Raw genomic sequence first — 23,404 nt, forward strand, 5'->3', positions numbered from 1 at the left:
GTGTTCAAAGTGATGCGTTTTTTTTACTTGCACAATAAGGAACTAGTTTGGTTTTGACTGTTTTTTCTTTGTTCTATATATATATATATATATATATATATATATATATATATATATATACACTATATTGCCAAAAGTATTTGCTCACCCATCCAAATTATTGGAATCAGGTGTTCCAATCACTTCCATGGCCACAGGTGTATAAATTCAAGCACCTAGGCATGCAGACTGTTTTTACAAACATTTGTGAAAGAATGGGTCGCTCTCAGGAGCTCAGTGAATTCCAGCGTGGAACTGTGATAGGATGCCACCTGTGCAACAAATCCAGTCGTGAAATTTCCTCGCTCCTAAATATTCCACAGTCAACTGTCAGCTGTATTATAAGAAAATGGAAGTGTTTGGGAACGACAGCAACTCAGCCACGAAGTGGTAGGCCACGTAAACTGACGGAGCGGGGTCAGCGGATGCTGAAGCGCATAGTGCGAAGAGGTCGCCAACTTTCTGCAGAGTCAATCACTACAGACCTCCAAACTTCATGTGGCCTTCAGATTAGCTCAAGAACAGTGCGCAGAGAGCTTCATGGAATGGGTTTCCATGGTCGAGCAGCTGCATCCAAGCCATACATCACCAAGTGCAATGCAAAGCGTCGGATGCGGTGGTGTAAAGCACGCCGCCACTGGACTCTAGAGCAGTGGAGACGCGTTCTCTGGAGTGACGAATCGCGCTTCTCCATCTGGCAATCTGATGGACGGGTCTGGGTTTGGCGGTTGCCAGGAGAACGGTACTTGTCTGACTGCATTGTGCCAAGTGTAAAGTTTGGTGGAGGGGGGATTATGGTGTGGGGTTGTTTTTCAGGAGCTGGGCTTGGCCCCTTAGTTCCAGTGAAAGGAACTCTGAATGCTTCAGCATACCAAGACATTTTGGACAATTCCATGCTCCCAACTTTGTGGGAACAGTTTGGAGCTGGCCCCTTCCTCTTCCAACATGACTGTGCACCAGTGCACAAAGCAAGGTCCATAAAGACATGGATGACAGAGTCTGGTGTGGATGAACTTGACTGGCCTGCACAGAGTCCTGACCTCAACCCGATAGAACACCTTTGGGATGAATTAGAGCGGAGACTGAGAGCCAGGCCTTCTCGTCCAACATCAGTGTGCGACCTCACAAATGCGCTTCTGGAAGAATGGTCAAAAATTCCCATAAACACACTCCTAAACCTTGTGGACAGCCTTCCCAGAAGAGTTGAAGCTGTTCTAGCTGCAAAGGGTGGACCGACGTCATATTGAACCCTATGGATTAGGAACGGGATGTCACTTAAGCTCATATGTGAGTCAAGGCAGGTGAGCAAATACTTTTGGCAATATAGTGTATATATATATATATATATATATATATATATATATATATATATATATATATATATATATATATATATATATATATATATATATATATATATATATATATATATATATACCTATACATGTATATATACATATATATACATATATAGGTATAAATATATATATATATGTATATATTTTTAGTAAGATTCCAAGGGAGACCCAAAAGAGGAAGAAAACATAAATCACACTAGATCAGGGGTAACCAATTAAAAATCAGCAGGGTCCAAATAAAGAAAACCATCAAAAGTTCCGGAGACATTTTTAATTATAATCTGTTACTTTAAATAGAAATTAACTCTGAAATAAAATTAGGTTTTTATGTATCCATGTTATACATTGACTTTTTAGTTGAAAAAAAAGAAAATTTTTCCATTTAAAATCTAAAGTGTTTTTTGACATAGAGTATCTGAGGGACACAACCGCTGTCGGCTTCCGTAGTTTCTAAACGTTAACTTGAAAGAACGCGCAGACGAGAATCCCTCAGCATGATGCAGCCTCTACCTTGTTTCGCAGTGATGTCTTCGAAGTACTGCGGGTTTTTTTTTACTTGAAAAAAAAAACAAAACAATAAAGCACAATAAGGAACTAGTTTTTTTTTTAGTTTTTTTTTTACTTTAGTTATATCTAATGGGTCTAAACATAAAGAAACAAACAGGTTGTCTCCTCTCCAGCCCGCTGCCTGTCAGTGGAAGCGCCCACTCTGACTGACAGCTCGCAGCCTCCGCCCAAACCAGCCGCGCCACAACCAGGCAGACTGCTTCCAGCTCCCAGCCGCCAACGGGGGCTGCAGGGATGAACGACAGTATCCCCCTACAACCCGTGAGGCGACAGAGGAGACATGACAGTAAACACCGGAGCGGGTAAGGGCGGTGGGGCCGCCCCACGGAGCCGATGTTACCGGGCGGGCGGTTCTTGCTAGTCCGCTGTTGTCCGTTTCTGTGGCTGAATTTGTTTACACCCTCCCCTCTTCGACATGGTGTCCCAACCAACCCGAGGTGGAGGTATTTCCTCCTCTATTTAGTGGTTTAAAATGTCTAACGGCTTATTCTCTTTGCTTATAAACCCGTGCCGCCGCTCATTGTGGCACCTAACGGCTAGCGCTAGCTAAGCTCCGGCAGACATCCTTGTTCCGGGGCTGCGGTCCTTGGAGCAAAGTGCTTTCGGACGCCCATGTCAATATTTGCTCGGCTAACATCACTTTAGTCCCGCTGGAACACAGAACAGCAGCAAACCTGTTCCCTCTAACAGAGTCTGCAGGTTACAGGTTCACTGAACGGATGAGTTTAGCCGCAGCAGCAGCTTCAGGGCCTGTTAGTGATGCTGGAGGCAGACCTGACATGATGGGTGCAGAGCAGGGCTGCCAACTCCCTGAAAAATACAATCCATAACCCTCATGTGGGCACTGGAAACAAATCTAAACCTAGATAAGTAATTTTTTCTAAAAATAAGTGCATTTGTTCTTGAATTGAGGATATAAAAGGGACATTTTGCCAATGGAACAAGACAATTAACATTTAAAATAATAAAACACAATTGCATTGTGTTATTTGAAGTGCGTGGGTGGTGGGATTTGTTTACATTCCCTGCAGTATTTTATGTTAGCTTTTTTTGAAACATGGAGCCATCCTGCAATATATGGAGTGAATTTTATTCCATTATTGTCATTGAATTTGTTTCTAAAAGGAAATTTGAAAGATAAGAAAACTGTTTCCTAATTTAGAAATTTAAAGCAGCAATCCAAAAATAAAACTTTAAAAGCTTTCTTAATCAGAGAAAGTTTTGAGTAATTCTGCTGGTTCTTTTGTTTTTTGTTTTTTTTACCAATTTTTTTTTTCAAATAAAATTTTTTATTTCATTTTTTAAACGTTTTTAACATTTTGTTTCAGATTTCCTATTTCTAAATTAATTTTTTTTTCCTTTTCAGATTACGTTTTTTTTAGACCACATTCTCTTCTTTTCAGGGGGCGGGTAGCCTAGTAAACTAGCCCACCCACCAGCGGTTGAAATAATTTTTCCCTGCGTGTGGTCTAGCCTCCATCAATGCCCCAGGCCCTAGAACTGGCGGGCCAATTACAACGCAGAGATTTGTTTTGAATTTCTGGATGTAAAGTGGGCGGGGTTTTGAGGGCGTGAAGACAAAGCTGCGCGACGCTGGAGAAAGCACAACAAGGAAGATGGCAACAACTGTTGAACAGTTCTCCTTTGTCTCAGCTTTGGAATCAGTTTTGGAAGGATTAGACTTGGGGTTTTCGTTGAAACGTGAGCAGGAAGAGGCTCTACGCTTTTACGACAGGCTGTTTGTTTACACTCCCCCACCACTTCCTGTCGCGCTTACTACGTCACAGTCAGTTGCGCTCATTGGTCAGAGCATTGGCCAATAGGCACAGACACGGTTTGAAAAATAACGGGTTGTTCTCATCAACAATCTTCTGATGTCTCATTCATCGGGGCCAGACTAAATTATTTTATTTTTATCAGGGTAGGGGGCGGGGTTTTCCTCTGGAATGAGGAGCAAAAACACGTTTCTATTGGTCCGTTAGACATAAGCAATATTTTTATTGATCAAGAAAAAGTGTGTGTATTGGTCTTTAAGTAACGAAAATCTGTAAAACAGTTGAAAAAACAACAAATTCATAAAACTCAATTTGAAAAATGAAATAAAATATTGAATATGTAAAAGAAATAAAGTTTAGAAAAAAAATAAATCAGTAAAGTTACTCTCAAAGCATTCTTTTCTTCAAATTTCCATTTACTGGGTCAGAATTCACTCCATCATGGCAGTTATCTTTAACAGCAGAATTAAGTTGGAGATGTGAAAAAATGTGTCCTTGCATGGTGATAAGTAGACTTGTTAATAAGCCCCCCCCCTCCGTCGCTCATCTTAAGTACTGATAACAGTCTTTGTTGGTCTGTCTATCTGTGCGGCATTTTATAACCTCCACCTAATGAAGTCTCTATCTATACGTGACCTTTTCTTATCAGGGTTTGTTTGTTATGATACTTTAACACATAAAGTAACTATTATGTACAGAGAGAATTGGTGAGGCATAACGATGGAGACAATACCTGATATGTGAGAGTAAGTCAGCAGGAGGCATCTAAACTTCTCTTAAATAAAGGTCTCCATGCCTCCAGCGTAAGCTTGTGAGGGAGGGATTTCTGTCATTTCCTGAAAGACAAAAACAGAGACAGATTTGATAATCTCACAGTTTGTTCAGTCTCTCCTCCAGGGATATGAGCAACATACAGTAGTAGGTGTTATCAATTACGCATCCTTAACCCTTTATAGGGCACTCAGTGAAATACTTTGATAATCCAAACTTCAAGCAAATAGTGTTATTGGAATCCAGGATGAGACTTTAAAATCTTTGTAACATTCAGAAATATGGATATTTTTAAGGCAGAAATGGATGTTAATGTAATAACAAGAAACGCCAACTTACCCGAATATATTAAGAAAAATAACAAAAGTGCTTCAATATGAAATTAATAAAAAATACTTTGAGAGTGAAAGAAACTCATTTTATTTGGTCCAACATAACCTTAGTGGCATTAATGCTGCTACTGGTACTTTTTTTTATTTTATAAACCTAAACATAATTGTTAACTAGGCTTATTAACCCTTTTAACTTTTCAACTAATTTTTATCCTTTTTTGTTGACTTGTTAACTATTTTAATTTCATCTTAATTTACAGAAGGTAATATATCGTTCAAGGGCTCATCTAATTGGTCAAATGCCAAAATCAGATGTACAGCCATGAAGCTGTATCTCTGCTGAATCGCTGGATATAGATCTTGTGCTTCTAGACCTCACTGAGGGACGGGGGACTCCATTTGTAAAGGGTTAAGTAAAGCCTCAGGGCGTTTCTCAATTCACGAGAACGCGAGTACGTACTCGCGTTCTCGTCAAGTCCGTTCTTGGCGAGAACGCAGGAAGATCGGACTTGACGAGAATGCGAGCACGCAAGCACGTATGTGTATTGGAGCAGAAGCCTACTCGTGACGTCATCACAGGCAACGTTGTTTAGCATTTCTTTAACAGTCAAAACTATTTATTCCCTACACAAAACATTTTGAAAACAATATTTTTAATTTCTAAAGCTTAAAAAACATAAAAAAAAATTACCGAACCGCAAAAAACCGCCATCAGAACGAGCGGTAGTTCACACATAACTAGGCTGAGAGAAGTGCACTACAGACGGGGTAAATTTAGCCCTGTCTGCGGTTACCCTCGGAGGTCTGCTGGTCACTCTGGTCTGCTCAACATAGGACTTTTTTTTTAAATTTCGCACTAACTCTGTAAACAGACCACACAGGGAGGCTTCAATGTATAATGTTATCGCCTCAAACGATTTCAAAACGTACTTTTGAAGAACAACAGCAGCAGAAAAGGGAATGTTTAACTTAACACTGTGAGCGCTGTCTCGAATCAAGCTGCGGCCGCGGGGCATTCTGGGGAAGCGGTCAGTCTGAAGAACGCACAAGTCTGCTCTGATGCAAGGTTAAAGAGGGCGGGGTGAGAACAACATCCGGGGATTTGATGCGTTCTCGATCTGGCGTTCTCGAGAATTGGAACGGTACTCGGGCTGAGGCTGATGACGTGTCACGAGTACACGAGAACGCTCAAGAACGCATATTGAGAAACGCCCTCAGTGGTAGTTGCAAGAGAAGTAATGCTGTTGGGGAGGCATGCTGAAGAAGACAAACAAATCGATCCAGAGTAGGGCTGCAACTAATGATAGTTTAGCAAATTGATTAATCGATTAATAATTGGATAGCTAAAGGTTCCTTGAAGAAGACTTTTTATGAAATGAAACCAGGTGAAACAAAAACTTTTCCACTTGAGGAGTTCTGGATAGAGCAGATTGACAGAAAAAAAGTGTTTTTTTTTTTTTATCTTAAAGTCGTAGGGAAGTCATTTTTAAATGTCAAATAATTCTGGCTTAAACATGTATATAAATGTTCCCTTTATCAGACGATATTGTCCCAAAATGTAGAAAATTCTCTTTTTAATAAAATCCTGTCTTAAAATCTGTTGGGGTTTTTTTTATTCTCATTATCTTCTGCAGGCCAGTTAGTTCTAGTCAGCCTGAACAACTAAATTCGGCCAATCATATGTCAACGGTCATCTGTCAATCACACTTTTTGTTAATAGCATGTTGATTCATATGTCGCAGCTAATATACGCAACGGTTGAAATAAGAAATCAGAATCCTTTCCTTTCCCATTGAGTTGCGTCCCAGTGTTCACGGGGATGGACGTCTGTGTCTTCGGCAGGCGTAGAGCTAACAGAACTGGCAGCGTTGCGAGGCAAGGGCTCAAACATGTACGGCTGGAAGCCTTCTACACCAAACCAAGCTTCTACCGCCCTGGCGTCCTCTTCCACAACATCTTCGTCCCCGCTTTCCTCCTCTAAATAAAACATGGATGACGGAGGAGACTCATCCACGACCTCTGACACTAAACTCTCCTCCTCTTGCATGTTTCCGCTGTCCATAGCGTTCCTTGACAGCGTCGTTTCTAAGTCACCAATTTAGTGCTACTTGGTCCCAATAGAATTTCCCATTGGAAACCTACTAGCACTAAGCTGCTAACTGGTTAGCAAGATGCTTCTGAGAAACCGGCTACAATCAAACAGTTTGCGAACCTTCCACCACAACAATCCCGCCCCCTTGATAATTGACCAATCACATTGACTTTATTCACTCGTGTAAAGTCGGGGACCACTCGGGAGAATTTGGAAATGAAACGGATGGAACAGCCGTTTCCCTACGACTTTAAATGCAAAATGTTATGTTTTTTTTAATAGCTTTGATATAATTCCTGCTCTAAGTTGGTTACTCGGTCAGCTAAAGTCATGTTTTACAGTCTCTATACTCCAGTTAATGATTAAAATGGTAAAAAACATGTTAAATGGCCTGTATTTATGGAGCAACCCAACCCAACCCTGGTCTAAAAATCCTGACACGATCTGGAAATGTCTCCATATTTGCTTCATTTTACAGTCTTCTGTTCCTCATCCTCATTTCTGTTTAGTAAAAGTTAGGAATGAATCGGTCCCCCCTCCTCCTCTTGTTGCTTTCAGATGCTGCCCTTGGTCGAGATGCTGCGGGATGGGGGACTTCCGCCCTCGCACCGTGTGGCTCGGCCACCCAGAGAAGAGGGAGCAGAGGTACCCGAAGAACGTCATTAACAACCAGAAGTACAACTTCTTCACCTTCCTTCCCGGGGTTAGTGTCAGTCAAAGGTCGCCTGTTCACCTTTCTTCTGTCCAACCTCTCCCGCCTCCTCAGGCTGACCTGACTCCACTGTCAGCTGGTTGGACACGTTCAAAGGAATTTATAGTCCTCACCTTTATTTTATCTTTACTACAGTTTTAGTTTTTTTATTTTCCTTTTTCAGAGTGGGATCGGAGATCATTTCCCATTTCTTTGTATTTTGCGATTGTTAAATAGCTTGAGATAACTGTTAAAACTGTTTAGGACCAATAAATATTTAACAAGAGCTACAAAGACTACATGTTTGATCTAATACATTCCCCAGAAGGGGCTAAGCTTTATAATAAAACCCTAATTACAGTCTAGATTAAAAGAAAACGAGTAATCATAAAGGTAGAGCTAAACGTTTAATTTCTTATCATTCCCTATCGTCTTTTGTTTTTACGAATTAATGAACTTAATGAACCACAGTAGTTATGTCTGGTTTTCTTGGAGGGGAGCTGTATAAATCCTCCTTCAGCAAACACCTGGTGTTGATAGAGAGTCCTAATAGTTTGCATTAGCCATATTTGGGCATGTGGACTTGGACTCCTATGTCTAAGTCCTGGAGCCGTGTTTTGGATTATAGTATTTTCCATTCCTGATTTGCATTTTCTCATTTGCTTTCTGGGCATCCAGTTGTCTTAAGATTTTTTTTTTTATGTTTGTTTAGGCCGTCTAAAATTGAAAGTAGCTCAGATTTGTTTGGGAAGCAAAAGACAAGAGAAAGGAGTTTTTTGCATTGCAAATCAGGAAGGTTTTAATCCGCGCTGTTTCATGTCAAGATGTTGTTTCCTCCAGAAAATATGGCGAGCTCTGCGCTTCTGCAGATTGCTCGCTGCACTGCCGTCTCCGCCTGAGCGCCGGGTTGTAATGTTGCACTGAGGTGGTAATGAAACGGAGCAGAAGGCTGAAGTATTTGTGTGTTAAAGCGAGGGCAAAACAAAGCTGCCTGTTTATTGAAGACTGAATAGTTACAAGTTTTTAAATGAAAATCTATAAAATTGCACATTTATATACAGTCATATTGCTGCTAAGTTACCTTTTTTATTTGTATCTTTTGTTGTTTCTGCAGTCATATCACTAAATCAAAATATTTCTGATAGGTTCATTTATTAAATTAAATCAAAAAAATAAAATAGATTGATATTTTAAAGCCTATGTTTTCAAATATTTTTAAGGATCTTTCTGTTAAAGCTGATAAAACTATATGGAGTTAATTTTGTTTCATTATTTCTATCAAGAGTTTGTTTTGTAAAAGGAAATTTGGGAAAAATGCAATCCAGAAATGAAACTTTAAATTTAAAATAAAGAAAAGGTTTTCAGAGTAATTTTGAAAATAGAATAGAAAATAGAAAGGAAAAATAAAAAAAATTGGGGGGGAAAAAATGTAAAACACAAAGTTACTTGCAAAAACTTTTTATTGTTTCCTTTTTTTAAAGTTTAATTTCTGGATTTCATTTTTCAAATTTTTATCAACAAAATATTTTTTTCTTCAAAGTTTCATTTTTAAAATGTGTTCTTTGCTCGAAATAATAATGGAACAAAATTCACTCCATACACTTCAGGTTCAGATGTAACATCGGACCGATTAAAAGGAGGTTTTTAATGCACAAATGTTTTCTTCAAAAACTATTTTGATCAGAAAAATAAGCCTACCGTATTTTCCGGACTATAAGCCACTACTTTTTTCCAACTCTTTGAAACATGCCGCTTATAAGAAGGTGCGGCTTTTCTGTGGATTTTTCCTAACCAGGGTTTCCGCGGGTCATTAAAAGTCATTCAATTATTATTTTTTAAATTAAGGCCTTAATTGGCATTAAAATTAATTAAATTTGATAATCATGGGATTAAAATGCTTTGGAAAAGTTGGTTGAGGCGGAGAAAAGGCTAGAGAATGTGGGTAAATGCAAATTTGAACCAAACTGTCGGGAAAACGAGGAACTCGGGACATGGCTTCAGCCTGTCCATGGTGAAGATGACAAAGGATTTTGCCGTGTGTGTATATCAACAAGTACCCATGACTTATATTTTAAGTCATGGGTACTTGTTGATGGCATTTAGATTATTTCTAAGAGCATTAAAAGAGCATTTAAAAGCATTAAATAAGAGTTACTCATTCATGTATAAACCCTGCTAACAGCCAGAGGGGAAAGTCAAATCTGGAAATGAAAGAACAAGCTTGAACAAGAACAATTTTAGTTAAGCACAAAAATGTGCTAGCAGCAATTAGACGGAGAATAAATGTCCCAAATTCACACATTTTGACATTTATTTGCAGCATTAAAGCTGCAGAACCAATAAAGAGACTGAGCTCTATTCCTGCAGAGTTAAAATAAAGAGCCAATAAAGCCCCATCTTTCATTAGAAGCTCTTCCTTCCGCGAGCAACAAGCTAACGGAAGCTAGCATTCTTTTTCTTCGTCTCTTTTCTAGGAGCCATATGTAGAGCTCCCTCTACAGGTTTGGTGGGAGAGAGTTCAGTCGATATCAGCGGCTTATAGCCTGGTGCATCTTCCAGTTTTTTCAAAAAATTAAGTGGGCTCGGCTTATAGTTAGTTGCGCTGTATAGTCCAGAAAATACGGTAATTCAAATTTACTGAACGTTACTGTATATTTTAGCAGAACTAATTTTAGAAATATTTTATATTTGTTTTTTAGTCTGAAAAATGTATCAAAACAGTAGAAAAAAAAAAAATGTACCTGGGATACATTTATACATTCCTGTTTTACATAGACTAAAATAAGGCAGCTGGCTTTTTTATATCGTATCAATCTTTATTGTCATAATCGCATTTCCTCCCAGTCTTAATGCAGATCGCATAAAAACAATTTAAGGGGCGTACAGGCTGTGCAGTGGTTAGCACGCACGTAAAACTGAAAGACCTAAAAGAAAAAATCTCAATTATGAAACAGTCAAAATTGAAATATCTTCAGTGAAAAAATGTCTTTGATGTAAAAATATGAATTGTTGAGTCGTTTAATGAAGAACAAATGCCCCACTTACCCTACCCCTCTGCAACCGAATTTGGACTGAGCTTGGATCAGTTAACCGAGCTGAGCTTGGTTCTTACGACCATAAACGCATCACCCTAGCACGGTTCCCCGTCTCCTATCGGCGCCCCACGATACTACAGCTCTCAAAGCAGTATTTACGCAAACAAAAATGGCGGCGCCCATAAGCTGCAGCTCATTTACTGTCTGAAAGCTGTACAAAAGGAAATTGGTTACGAACCAAAAAAATGAGGTTACGAACCTCTTTATACACTCTGTGTGTAAAGAGGTTCATAAATCTTTATAAACAGAGCACGGAGAGAAGCAGGGAGAAGTGCAGATGTAAAGGGGAAACAGATTTACTGGGATATGCAAGTTTAACACAAAGTTTACAAGAAAAAAAATGCTATGCTTTATTTAAATTGCAACATATCCATATTTTTCTGGATGGATGGAATTGAAATTGTACTTCTAGGGATGCATGATTTATCGATTTTGAAATTGGAATGGGCTGTTATCCGTTATTTATTTATACATTAATGTTTTTGGGCCCTATATATATAAAAGGCATTAAAAGGTATCTCTCTAACTGTCTATAAATATAAATATCAGTGTCTTGTGTTCTCAACAATAGGAAAACCTTCAATAAATACTGTATATGTTTGATGTCATTTTTGGAAAATACAAAAACCTATTGAAAGCGTTCGGGTCGAGTCACTGTAGGTCCACCTGAGTGTCCCCACCAACTTTTATTACAAAGTTACACCCTTGTGTGATCCCACTTTGAACATTAGGAGAATGTCTCATCTTGATTCTACATAGAAAATATTTTTGTAAGTTATCCAGATCATTCTTGCCCCTCCTGATGTAAAATCCCTCCTGGTCATGTTTAGTGTTTCACTCCGGTCCTCCTCTCCGCTCTGCATCCTCAGGTGCTGTTTAATCAGTTTAAGTACTTCTTCAACTTGTACTTTTTGCTGCTGGCCTGCTCTCAATTTGTCGAGGAGTTACGCCTTGGTGCCCTCTACACCTACTGGGTCCCTTTGGTATGTCCCCTCCCTCTAACTATCAATCATTCCAGTTGGTCTACTTCGTTTTACATTATTTGTGTTCAGCTTTAAAACAGCTCCAATCTTTGCATTTCATTGATTTTTTTCTAAAGGAATCCCTCTAATTGTAGCATTCTTCTCGTTTCCAGGGGCTTGTTTTGTTTATCACCATCATGAGAGAGGCAATTGAGGAGATAAGGTGCTACCTTCGAGACAAAGAAGTCAACTCTCAAGTCTACAGCAAGCTTTCCACAAGAGGTCAGAAAATCGGATTTGGTTAGTCGGCACTCATATTTGGTCCTTATTGGTGCCTTCAATAACTGTCGGAGGTTGGTGCTGTTAAAAGCTTATTGGGGCGAGGGGAAATGGTGGGTAATTCAAAGCAGAGATTTAAAAGTGTACATAAGAGGGCTTTGAATAAAGTGGTCGCAGCAATAAAAAGCAGGAGACCTCTGGTGGTTTCCATCACTTTGCCTCTTTGATGTGGCAGCTTGTTTTAGCCATAAACACAATGACTGGCTGCCTGCATGAGGGCAAGCCCCTGTGCATAATTTGTGGTTTTATAGAAACTTTATGGTGTCTGTAGTTTTGCATAGAGCTTATTTAACACTGGAGGAAAAAAGGATAAACGGACGTTTAAAGGAAATATCAAAACGAAATAAAAACAGAATTTTTTATTTATATCTCTTCCCTAAAATGGGGGTAAAACAGGGTTTCCGCGGGTCATTAAAAGTAATTTTATAATTTTTTAAATTAAGGCCTTAATTGGCATTAAAATTAATTAAATGTGATTATTGTTGCATTTAAAATGCTTTATAAAAAAAAAATGTGTTTATAAAAACAATTTTGTCAGATATATATTATATAGGGATATATTTGCGCGGAATTTCTTCCGGTTGATCGTGAAGCCGTATGTTCAGAAAAGGAGCCTGTTGACAGTAAAGATGAGAAAGGAATTTGCTGTGTTGTTTTTTTATATATATATATATATATATATATATATATATATATATATATATATATATATATATATATATATATTTTTTTTTTTTTTATTTTTTTTTTTACACGCACATATACATATATATATATATATATATATATGTATATGTATGTATATATATATGTATGTATATGTATGTATATATATATGTATGTATATGTATGTATATATATATGTATGTATATGTATATATATGTATGTATATGTATATATATATGTATGTATATGTATGTATATGTATATATATATGTATGTATATGTATGTATATGTATATATATATGTATGTATATGTATATGTATATATATATATATATATATATATATATATATATATACATGTATATGTGCGTGTAAAAAAAAAAAAAAAAAAAATATATATATATATATATATATATATATATATATATATATATTAGGGATGGAACGGTTTATGAAAACCTTCCGAACCGTTCGGTTCGACTGTCTCGGTTCGGTTCGCGTGTGTTGCATTCGGTTCATGCGCTGCTCCTTTTTCTCATAGGTGAAGTGTTTACACTCCAGAGCAGAAGGTGGCTGTACTGCGACCAAAGCCAACCACCAGTAGTAAACAGGAAGAAGAAGAAGCAAAGCAGCGTAGCCGGGTGTAGCATAAAAAAATCAGTTGTTGTGGAGAATTGTGTGGGTATGGCGAGTGGGAAAGAACAGGAGTTGGAAGACGCGCCAGCAGCACTTTATAGGTCTGCTGTATGGGAGCGCTTTGCATTTAGAGTTACCTACGATGACGGCGGAAAGAAAGTTGTTGATAAAAGTGCAACAGTGTGCAAGCATTGCGCAACACGTTTTGTTTATGCTAACAGCAACATGACCAACATGTCATGCTAACCCCGAAATCCCTCATACTCCGTCAGCGCTCCGTCCCGCTGTGCTCCAGCCCGCCTGCTCAAAGCAAAGTCTACAGCCTCCACTGTGGCTCCCGTCCGCTCCGCTCTGAGTTCCTTGGAGATCGTAGAGGGCATGCGCCAGATGATTAAATTCAAAGCAGCAAAACATACGGAAATGATCCAGGGTTTCCGCGGATCATTAAAATAATTACAATCCATTATTTTTGGGGGGATTTTTTCATTAATTTTTATGGGATTTCGGTGTAACAATCAACATATACCGAATCGAACCAAACCGTGGATTTTGTGAACCGCTCCACCCCTAATATATACATATAATATATAAATATATATATATATATATATATATATATATATATATATATATATATATATATATATTTATTTATATATATAATAAACATTTACTCATTTTCTTATAAACCCTCTAAAAGAGTAGATGTTTATAGCTCTCCTGTGAAGCTCTGCAAGTCAAAAATGCATAACAATATTAATGCGCTTTAATGTCTTACATATGCAAAGCCCAGAGGTCACAGCACAGTTCAGGGGTCAGTGATCTCCTCCAAACAATTTTGCCTGTTCATACCAAGTGGAATGAGAGGGAAAAGGCTCAGCCCCCCCCCCCCCCCCCCCCCCCTTCAACATTCTATCAGAATCTGCATGGAGAGCTGCTGTGGCATGCAGGACATCGGTTCACCAAGAGGACATTAATGGCTTTAATGATAAAGTTTATCACTGCTGCTTCCTGAACAAACCTTTTACCTTTTCTGCCGTTCTGCGTTTCAGGTACGGTGAAGGTAAAGAGCAGCGGCATCCAAGTGGGCGACCTTATAATCGTGGAGAAGGTTTGTGTAAAGATTGTTTGGATGAACATCTGTGGGTAGTTGGGGACCCTTCAGGAGCATCGAGTCACCATTTATGTGGTGGGCCAATAACGAGCCGGTTGAACAGTTGAAATCAGAATCCTTTCCCATTGAGTTGCGTCCCAGTGTTCACGGGGATGGACGTCTGTGTCTTCGGCAGGCGTAGAGCTAACAGAACTGGCAGCGTTGCGAGGCAAGGGCTCAAACATGTACGGCTGGAAGCCTTCTACACCAAACCAAGCTTCTGCCGCCCTGGCGTCCTCTTCCACAACATCTTCGTCCCCGCTTTCCTCCTCTAAATAAAAAATGTATGATGGAGGAGACTCATCCACGACCTCCGACACTAAACTCTCCTCCTCTTGCATGTTTCCTCTGTCCATAGCGTTCCTTGACAGCGTCGTTTCTAAGTCACCAATTTAGTGCTACTTGGTCCCAATGGAATTTCCCATTGGGAACCTACTAGTGCTAAGCTGCTAACTGGTTAGAAGGATGCTTCAGAGACGCCGGAAAAATCAAACTTGCTTGCAAACCGTCCGCCACAACAATCCCGCCCCCTTGATAATCAACCAATCACATTCACTTTATTCGCTCGTCTAAAGTCGGGCACCGCTCGGGAGAATGCAAACTCCTTTTAACAGGAAGAAAAAACCTCCAGCAGAACCAGGCTCAGTGTGAGCGGCCATCTGCCGAGGCCGACTGGGGTTCAAGGAGACAGAAGCAGAGACACAAAAGGCAGCTGTAAAAGGCGGCCCCGTCCAGGAAACACACAGCCAGACAGACGAGCTCCGAGCCAGCTCCCATGTCAGAGGATGAAGAGAGCACATCCAGCCAGTCACAGTCAGAGAAACAGGACGACACTGAAAAACAGGCCAAGCTCCAACATCTAGAAACAAAGGTGTTGATGGCAGCAGCACAGCTGATATTTCTCTCCAGGATGGAGTCACAGCCAAACAGGAACAGACCAGATGAAGCTACTATGAGAAAAAGCAGAGAGAGCAGAACGTTAGAGATTGAACTAACAGATTCTGCAGAGTGGGAGAATAGAGATAGAATGAAGCAGAATGATGAAATAGTGCATATTATTTAATTATTATTTTTTTTAGAGTAAAAATACTAATTCCATTCGCAAACTATCTTATTGACTTGCTCAAATTTAGGGTAAATACACTTAATTTAGGACATTTTAACTTATTTCTAGATCATTTTTCCCGTGCTGTGATGAAAGACAAAGCAGGAAAATTCTCCATTCATCCACTTAGGGCAGAGCTAAAATGATTTGAAAAGAAATCTTCCAAAATTAAAGAATCTCATATGAAAAATGGTAGTACCAGTTTATCTGGAAAAATGTTGATTTTTGGGTGAGCTACACTTTAGATTTAAACCATAATGGACTTAAATGTCAAACTGAAGTCAATAAAACTTCCAGAAAATTTTTTTTTATATTATATTTTTGGAGATTTATTTAAACCTTTAGTTGGATGAGTAGCAGTTTAGGTTGAGTAAAGCAGTCCAGATGAACCGACTGGGGAATTTGTGGGGGCATTAAGTCAGGCTTAGTGTAAAGAGCCATCTGAAGTCCACTGCAGGGTGATTTGCTGGAGGGCTTATTTTTTTGTAAATCAACGGCTGCTGCTGGTGTGGCCATGCTAAACTCAAAGTCTGATTTGTGTGCAGTTTTTAGGGAGAAGTGGAGAGAAGGAAGAGCAAACAGTCATGGAGTAACATTAAAATGTTGTTTTTCTCTTTTCTTTGCAGAATCAACGTGTTCCTGCTGACATGATCTTTTTAAGGACCTCTGAAAGAAATGGTAAACATCTGCTCCTTTTCACAACGCCCCACAACTACGGAAGAGGATTAGGGCCTCTTTTTATTTTATTTCAGTTTACTATGAGAAAAAGGTCAAATTCTGACTTTAATCCCAAATTTTTTACTTTAATCTCGCACTTATGACTTTAATCTAAGAATTCTGATTTTTTTACTTTTTTCTCCCCTTTTTTCTCAGAATTTTGACTTTAATCCCAGGCTTTTGACTTTAATCTAGGAATCCAGACTTTTTTTCTCAGACTTCTGACATTTTAATCTCAGAATATGAGTGACCCTTTAATCTCACAAGATTCTAGTCAAAATTCTGACTTTTTTACTTTTTTCTCCCCTTTTTTCTCAGAATTTTGACTTTAATCTCAGGCTTTTGACTTTAATCTAGGAATCCAGACTTTTTTCTCAGACTTCTGACATTTTAATCTCAGAATATGAGTGACCCTTTAAACTCAGAATAATGACTGACCCTTTAATCTCACAAGATTCTAGTCAAAATTCTGACTTTTTTACTTTTTTCTCCCCTTTTTTCTCAGAATTTTGACTTTAATCTCAGGCTTTTGACTTTAATCTAGGAATCCAGACTTTTTTTCTCAGACTTCTGACATTTTTATCTCAGAATTCGGAGTGGCCCTTTAATCTCAGAATATGAGTGACCCTTTAATCTCACAAGATTCTAGTCAAAATTCTAACTTTTTTTCCTCAGAATTCTGACTTTTTTTTACTTTTTTCTCCCCTTTTTTCTCAGAATTTTGACTTTAATCTCAGGCTTTTGACTTTAATCTAGGAATCCAGACTTTTTTCTCAGACTTCTGACATTTTTATCTCAGAATTCGGAGTGGCCCTTTAATCTCAGAATATGAGTGACCCTTTAATCTCACAAGATTCTAGTAAAAATTCTGACTTTTTTTCCTCAGAATTCTGACTTTTTTACTTTTTTCTCCCCTTTTTTCTCAGAATTTTGACTTTAATCTCAGGCTTTTGACTTTAATCTAGGAATCGAGACTTTTTTCTCAGACTTCTGACATTTTTATCTCAGAATTCGGAGTGGCCCTTTAATCTCAGAATAATGAGTGACCCTTTAATCTCACAAGATTCTAGTCAAAATTCTGACTTTTTTACTTTTTTCTCCCCTTTTTTCTCAGAATTTTGACTTTAATCTCAGGCTTTTGACTTTAATCTAGGAATCCAGACTTTTTTTCTCAGACTTCTGACATTTTTATCTCAGAATTCGGAGTGGCCCTTTAATCTCAGAATATGAGTGACCCTTTAATCTCACAAGATTCTAGTCAAAATTCTAACTTTTTTTCCTCAGAATTCTGACTTTTTTTTACTTTTTTCTCCCCTGTTTTCTCAGAATTTTGACTTTAATCTCAGGCTTTTGACTTTAATCTAGGAATCCAGACTTTTTTCTCAGACTTCTGACATTTTTATCTCAGAATTCGGAGTGGCCCTTTAATCTCAGAATATGAGTGACCCTTTAATCTCACAAGATTCTAGTAAAAATTCTGACTTTTTTTCCTCAGAATTCTGACTTTTTTACTTTTTTCTCCCCTTTTTTCTCAGAATTTTGACTTTAATCTCAGGCTTTTGACTTTAATCTAGGAATCGAGACTTTTTTCTCAGACTTCTGACATTTTTATCTCAGAATTCGGAGTGGCCCTTTAATCTCAGAATAATGAGTGAACCTTTAATCTCACAAGATTCTAGTCAAAATTCTGACTTTTTTCCTCAGAATTCTGACTTTAATCTCAGGATTCTGACTTTAATCTAGGAATCGAGACTTTTTTCTCAGAATTCTGACATTTGTATCTCAGAATTCTGAGTGGCCCTTTAATCTCAAAATTCTGACTTTTTTCCTCAGAATTCTGACGTTTTTCTCAGGATTTTGAAATTAAAGTCATAAGTGTGAGATTAAAGTCAGGGTTCTGACTTTAATCTTAGAATTCTTACTTTTCTGACTATTCTCTACAGAAGAAGATTAGGGGCTGTGGAAAAAAAAACAAAAATTAGGCTTAATAGATTAAAGTCAAAATTCGGAGAAAAAAATAAGAATTATGATTTTATTTCTCTCCATATCAAACTGAAATACAAAATAAAATCACTACATTTTTAAAATTCCGTATAGAAATTATTATAAGACCTGCATGTAAATTACTGCTCAAAATGTGTATGGCAGTAAAGTAATGTTCCATCTAGACAAAACGATGCGATGTGCACAACCTTACCCGGCTTAGTGTTTGTCTTTCAAATAAGGAGATAATGAAAAGGAAAATTAAGGGACTCGCAACATCAAATGCAAAGAGACAAGAGACAGGCGAGGATGCCTCAATAGCTCATCTGAATAATCAAATATGGATAACAACAAACGCTCTCAGTGATTGGACAGACATGCTGAAGGACAACAAAAAAACAAATGTTTGTTGCTGCGTCTTCCTGTTCCAGGAAAAGAAAATATTTTTTTCTGAAAATAGTGTTTGGTTATCTTTCTTCTATGTTGAGGCCATTAGGTCAATTAGGAAGGGCCTAAACCGTGATTGGGGAGTTTTTGAGGCAGGGTGACGCACGCTAGAGAGAGAGAGAGAGGGTTTGCAATGTTTGTTCATTCAAACAGTCATATTTTTTAATTTCAGCCTACTTATTATTTGCATCCTAAACTTTTAGAAGCACTACGGGACTTTTAGTTTTTATTTTTTTGGTGCATTCACATGTATAGAAGGATCCAATGAGGTCCTTTCTTTAGCTAAATGTTTCTGCTGCCCTCTAGAGGTGAGCTTGTGATATCCTACGTCTCCTTCAGGGTCCTGCTTCCTGCGAACTGACCAGCTGGACGGAGAGACGGACTGGAAGCTGCGCCTCCCAGTGGCCTGCACCCAGAGGCTGCCCACTGCCGCAGTGAGTCGCTGAAAGGATGTTGATAACGTGCCATTATTTAGTCTCGTCTCCTTTCTGACCGATGAACACAGGATTCTTTGTGCGCGGAGATTGTTTTCCTAAAGTAGCAGCAGGTCTTTCATTATGGTCGTTGTGGTCATTTGAGGCGAGTTTAGAGTGGTCGGCACATCAAAGGAGGCCGTAACTTAAAGGCTTGAGTCACATCAGGCCTTTACTTACAGGAAGGCTTTCAGGGACTGACTCAAGATTATTTTATATTCTGTAAAAATTTAAGGGAATCCTAATTTCAATGTGTTTTAGTTTTAAAATCCTTTTAATCCTTTTCTAAAATCATTTTAAGCACATTTTCTTTTTGTCTAAAAAGTGAATCAAATGTGATAAAATTATCCCCTAGATGGGCAGTGTAAAAAGGAAAACGAGGCATATGTATGGAGTGAGTTTTGTTCCATTATTGTTGCAAACAAAATGCAATCCAGAAGTGAAACTTTGAAAAATGTTTTAATGAAAAAAGTTTTGGAGACACTTTGCTATTTCTTTCAAATGTAGTTTTTTCATTTGAATTGATTTTTCATATTTAGCTTTTTTAGCTAATTTTATAATATATATTTTTTTATTATTTTGTTTTTAAGATAACGTTCTAACCATTTTTATTCTTTAACAAAAGATATTTTTATCGATCACATTTTCTTCACTTCTGGAGGCGGGCTTCCCTCTGTAGTGAGGAAGAGACACATTTCTATTGGTCTGCTGGACGTTAGCAACAACATTTTTACTGGTTAAAAAGGAGAGAAAATGATCTGTAGGACGCAATTAGCAAAGAATGCAATTCAACTCAAACTCAATCTGAAAAATACTAATTAAAACAAAAATTTTGAAAAAAAAAAAGAACAAAATGTAAAAGTAAAAACCTTTAAAAATAGATATAATATAAAAATCTATTGAAAAATGAATAATTTGAAATAACATAATCAAAGAAAACAACAGTTGTTCTCAGAGCCCTTCTCTGATTAAAGCATTTTCAAAGATTAATTTCTGTATAATTTTTTTTTTTGTCCAGTTTCTCTTTACAAGTTGTGTTCTTTCATTACAACAATATTGGAACAGAATTCTATGGAAGTAAATCTGTGTCGCTGGGATTTTAATGTTGTATGTTTGTACTTACTGTTTCAGTGTTAAAATATATTCAGACACATTTTTGACCTAAAAAAAAAATCATTGTCATTATTTCTACACAGTTGAAATTTCATTAATTTTCTCTTCAAGCTAAAAATTCCCATTACTATTTCAAAGTGATTACATTAAATACTTATTTTTCAGTGTTAAAAAAATCTGCATATAAAAAATTTCAACCTTTCAAAATTCAAACTCAATAATTTCAGCCTCCTGAGATTCAACTGGCTCTATTTCATCGTCTTAAATTTGGCGTCTAAATTCAGTGTAAAAAGGGAAGGGTTACTTCAGGTCACAGACATTAGCAATGGATTGTGGCGTCCAACACCCAGCCAATCCCGTTAAGTTTTCTTAGTCACATGACGTGACGCTTGTGGCGCTCAAACAGAAGGAAAACCAGCATCACAGAAAAATGAAAGTATGAAAGTATCACTTTATCTTCAGTTTTTAAACCTTCTTTATGCCCACAGGACCTCCTCCAGATCAGATCATACGTGTACGCAGAAGAACCAAACATCGACATTCATAACTTCATTGGAACTTTCACCAGGGTAAACGCTTCCTCTCTGTTCTTAGCATCCTTCTGACAAACATGGACACCATCTGCAGCTTTAACTGATTAACATTGGTTACCTTCTGGTGGAAAAACTTTCTGCCTAACGTCTATTTGAAAACAGTTCTTCACCTAAATAACGATAACGATAATTATGTCAATACTTGCTGGATAGAACAGATAGAATTAGAGTTTTCCTTTAGGGAAGGTACGTTTATTTATATGGACCAATTCAGTGCAAAGGTAACTTTAGACTTCAAATGTTTTTTTTGTTTTTTCTTACGAGATGAAATAAAGTGACTATTATAGATCATAGAGATTTTAGAAGTTCATGTCAGAATTTTTCTGTCTGATTTGCATTTAAATTCAATTTAGTTTCTCTATACACCAATTACACACATCAATTCACAACACTTTAGAGAGAAAATTCAGACAGATCATCCATTCCGTTGGTTAAAAGTTTTAATCTAAAGAAAACCAGCTGATTGCATCCAGTCATTGGCTCTTCAGGTTTCGCTCCTCCTGGATGAGCAGGTAGTGACAGTAAACGGGAGCATTCAGATCCGGCAGCTGCGTCCTCCAAGGATGTGAAAATGAGGAGTTTGGAAAAGTTGGACTATAGAGACGAATTCCTTATCCGGCTGTCACCGCCCCTCACTCAGCAGCTAGCTCTGTTGCCTAGCAAACATGACAGTTGACGCACAAAGCAGGCAAAAAAATGGATGCTGAACTTCTCACCACTGTTCTGGGTGCTAATTTCATTTCTGAGGAGTTTCAGCAGCAGTACCATCATCATGAATAACAGGTTTATATTCCCCACACTTCAGAGATATTAGAATCTGTGCTGAAATGTCAACCAAACCCATTTACACAGGGATGGATAAAACCTTTCAATAAACCAAACATTACCCGCCACATATCTGACTAAATTACCATTTAAAACAACTATTTTCATTCAGTTCAGACAGAACTATTCACATGCTCTATTATATGAAACTGAACTTCCAAGATTCACCACCGTTAGGCGCCATTTTTCTTTTTCTTCCGAGCACAGAGCAGCCGGCTAGCTTGGACTCTCAATGAATCACGGGATACCCAAGGCTACGTAGGATACACCGGACCCGTCCTTCAAAATGGGCAAAAAAAAGACGCATTTGTCGCCCAAATAACGAGGAGTCTTCAGATCCAAGCAGGGGACAGTTAATAATATTTGCAATATAATCGCAGTTTCGCAAAGCGCAATTTTCTAATTGCACTAAATTTTAGTCACCTTACATTTAACAAAAGAAAGATAAAATGAGGGAGGTAAATTTCTCGCTCCAGCATTTTAGGTGGCTGTAATATGCCTAAAATGTTTTGCCATGACACAGAAGCGAACATACAGTTGCAGGAAGTTGGAACTTTTTCACACAAAGTTTACAGTAAAGTCCTGCAACAAGGTCATGAATAAACTGAAACCCTCAATTGAAACATCTACATAATTGTGCTTAATGTAAAACGCAATCGCAATAAAATCGCAATATTAGTTCAAATTAATCGCAATTTAGATTTTCGGCAAAATCATTCAGCCTTTTGCTGAGCTATGATGTAATCGGCCAATGAATCTAATGCCGTATGAGTGAATCTAATGGCGTATATTAGCTTGCGTTGTGACGTTAACTTCAGCATTGAACAAAATGTGTCGCCATTGTGTTTTCGACCCTGACACCGTTTGTTTCACTGTTACTGGTGCCGAGTAAATCCTGGCTTATAGTATAGAGAGGGAATCGGAGCTGGCTCTGAATTCATCTGCCTGGCTGTGTTTTTCCTGGACGGGGCCGTGGAGCTAGTTGACAGTTGCCTTTTGTATCTATGCTTCTTTTTCTATATCTGCTTCTTTCTCCTTTAACCCCAGTCGGCCTCAGCAGATGGCTGCTCACACTCAGCCTGGTTCTGCTAGTGTTTTCTTCCTGTTAAAAGGGAGTTTTTCCTCCCCACTGTCGCTACAAGCATTCTCAAGGCCTGGTTATACTCCCGCAGCAGTGTGTCGCAGTGAGCTTGTTGCAGATATTTTTGATTTATGCCCAATATTGAAGCGTGGTCTGTGCTGTTATTCGACGCAAGAGGACCAATCAGGAACTAGCTGTGGGTCTAGAGGAAGCGGGGTCAAGTTTGTGCGACAACGGAGGGACATGAGGGCCAAAAAGAGCGGGGATCCAGGTGGAAAAAGTGTCCCAGGGTTCTCGCTCACCTCGCTCTTCTAGCTGGTCCATCTTCACGAGTCGTTTTGCCACAATGGCGGTCAGACAAACAAAACAAGCCGGTGAGGTACCAAACAGGAAATACGCCTAATGTAGAGCGGATGTAGATTTGACCAATCAGAGGCCTCCTGTCTGCGGTCACCTACAATTTTGGAGAGGTGCAACAGAGTGTCTGCGGAAGGGGCGGGGGCAAACTGCAGTAGATGGCTGCTCACACTGAGCCTGGTTCTGCTGGAGGTTACTTCCTGTTAAAAGGGAGTTTTTCCTCTCCACTGTC

At 38.4% G+C, this 23,404-nt stretch overlaps 1 protein-coding gene across 1 annotated transcript in view; it reads left to right on the forward strand.

Moving 5' to 3' along the window:
* The first annotated feature begins 2,078 nt into the window (after window positions 1-2,078).
* The window catches only part of LOC119777215 (probable phospholipid-transporting ATPase IIA), an 83,396-nt gene continuing 62,070 nt past the window's right edge, over window positions 2,079-23,404 (forward strand). The window contains exons 1-8 of the mRNA XM_038276024.1: window positions 2,079-2,266; window positions 7,493-7,637; window positions 11,590-11,703; window positions 11,856-11,964; window positions 14,378-14,436; window positions 16,210-16,261; window positions 19,070-19,164; window positions 20,805-20,885. Of these exons, the coding sequence (XP_038131952.1) occupies window positions 2,199-2,266; window positions 7,493-7,637; window positions 11,590-11,703; window positions 11,856-11,964; window positions 14,378-14,436; window positions 16,210-16,261; window positions 19,070-19,164; window positions 20,805-20,885 (723 nt within the window). The 5' untranslated portion in view covers window positions 2,079-2,198. The remainder of the gene's footprint in view (window positions 2,267-7,492; window positions 7,638-11,589; window positions 11,704-11,855; window positions 11,965-14,377; window positions 14,437-16,209; window positions 16,262-19,069; window positions 19,165-20,804; window positions 20,886-23,404) is intronic.

This window comes from Cyprinodon tularosa, unplaced genomic scaffold, assembly GCF_016077235.1.
Source record: "Cyprinodon tularosa strain WSP-4 unplaced genomic scaffold, ASM1607723v1 ctg99, whole genome shotgun sequence".
NCBI classification, from domain to species: domain Eukaryota; kingdom Metazoa; phylum Chordata; class Actinopteri; order Cyprinodontiformes; family Cyprinodontidae; genus Cyprinodon; species Cyprinodon tularosa.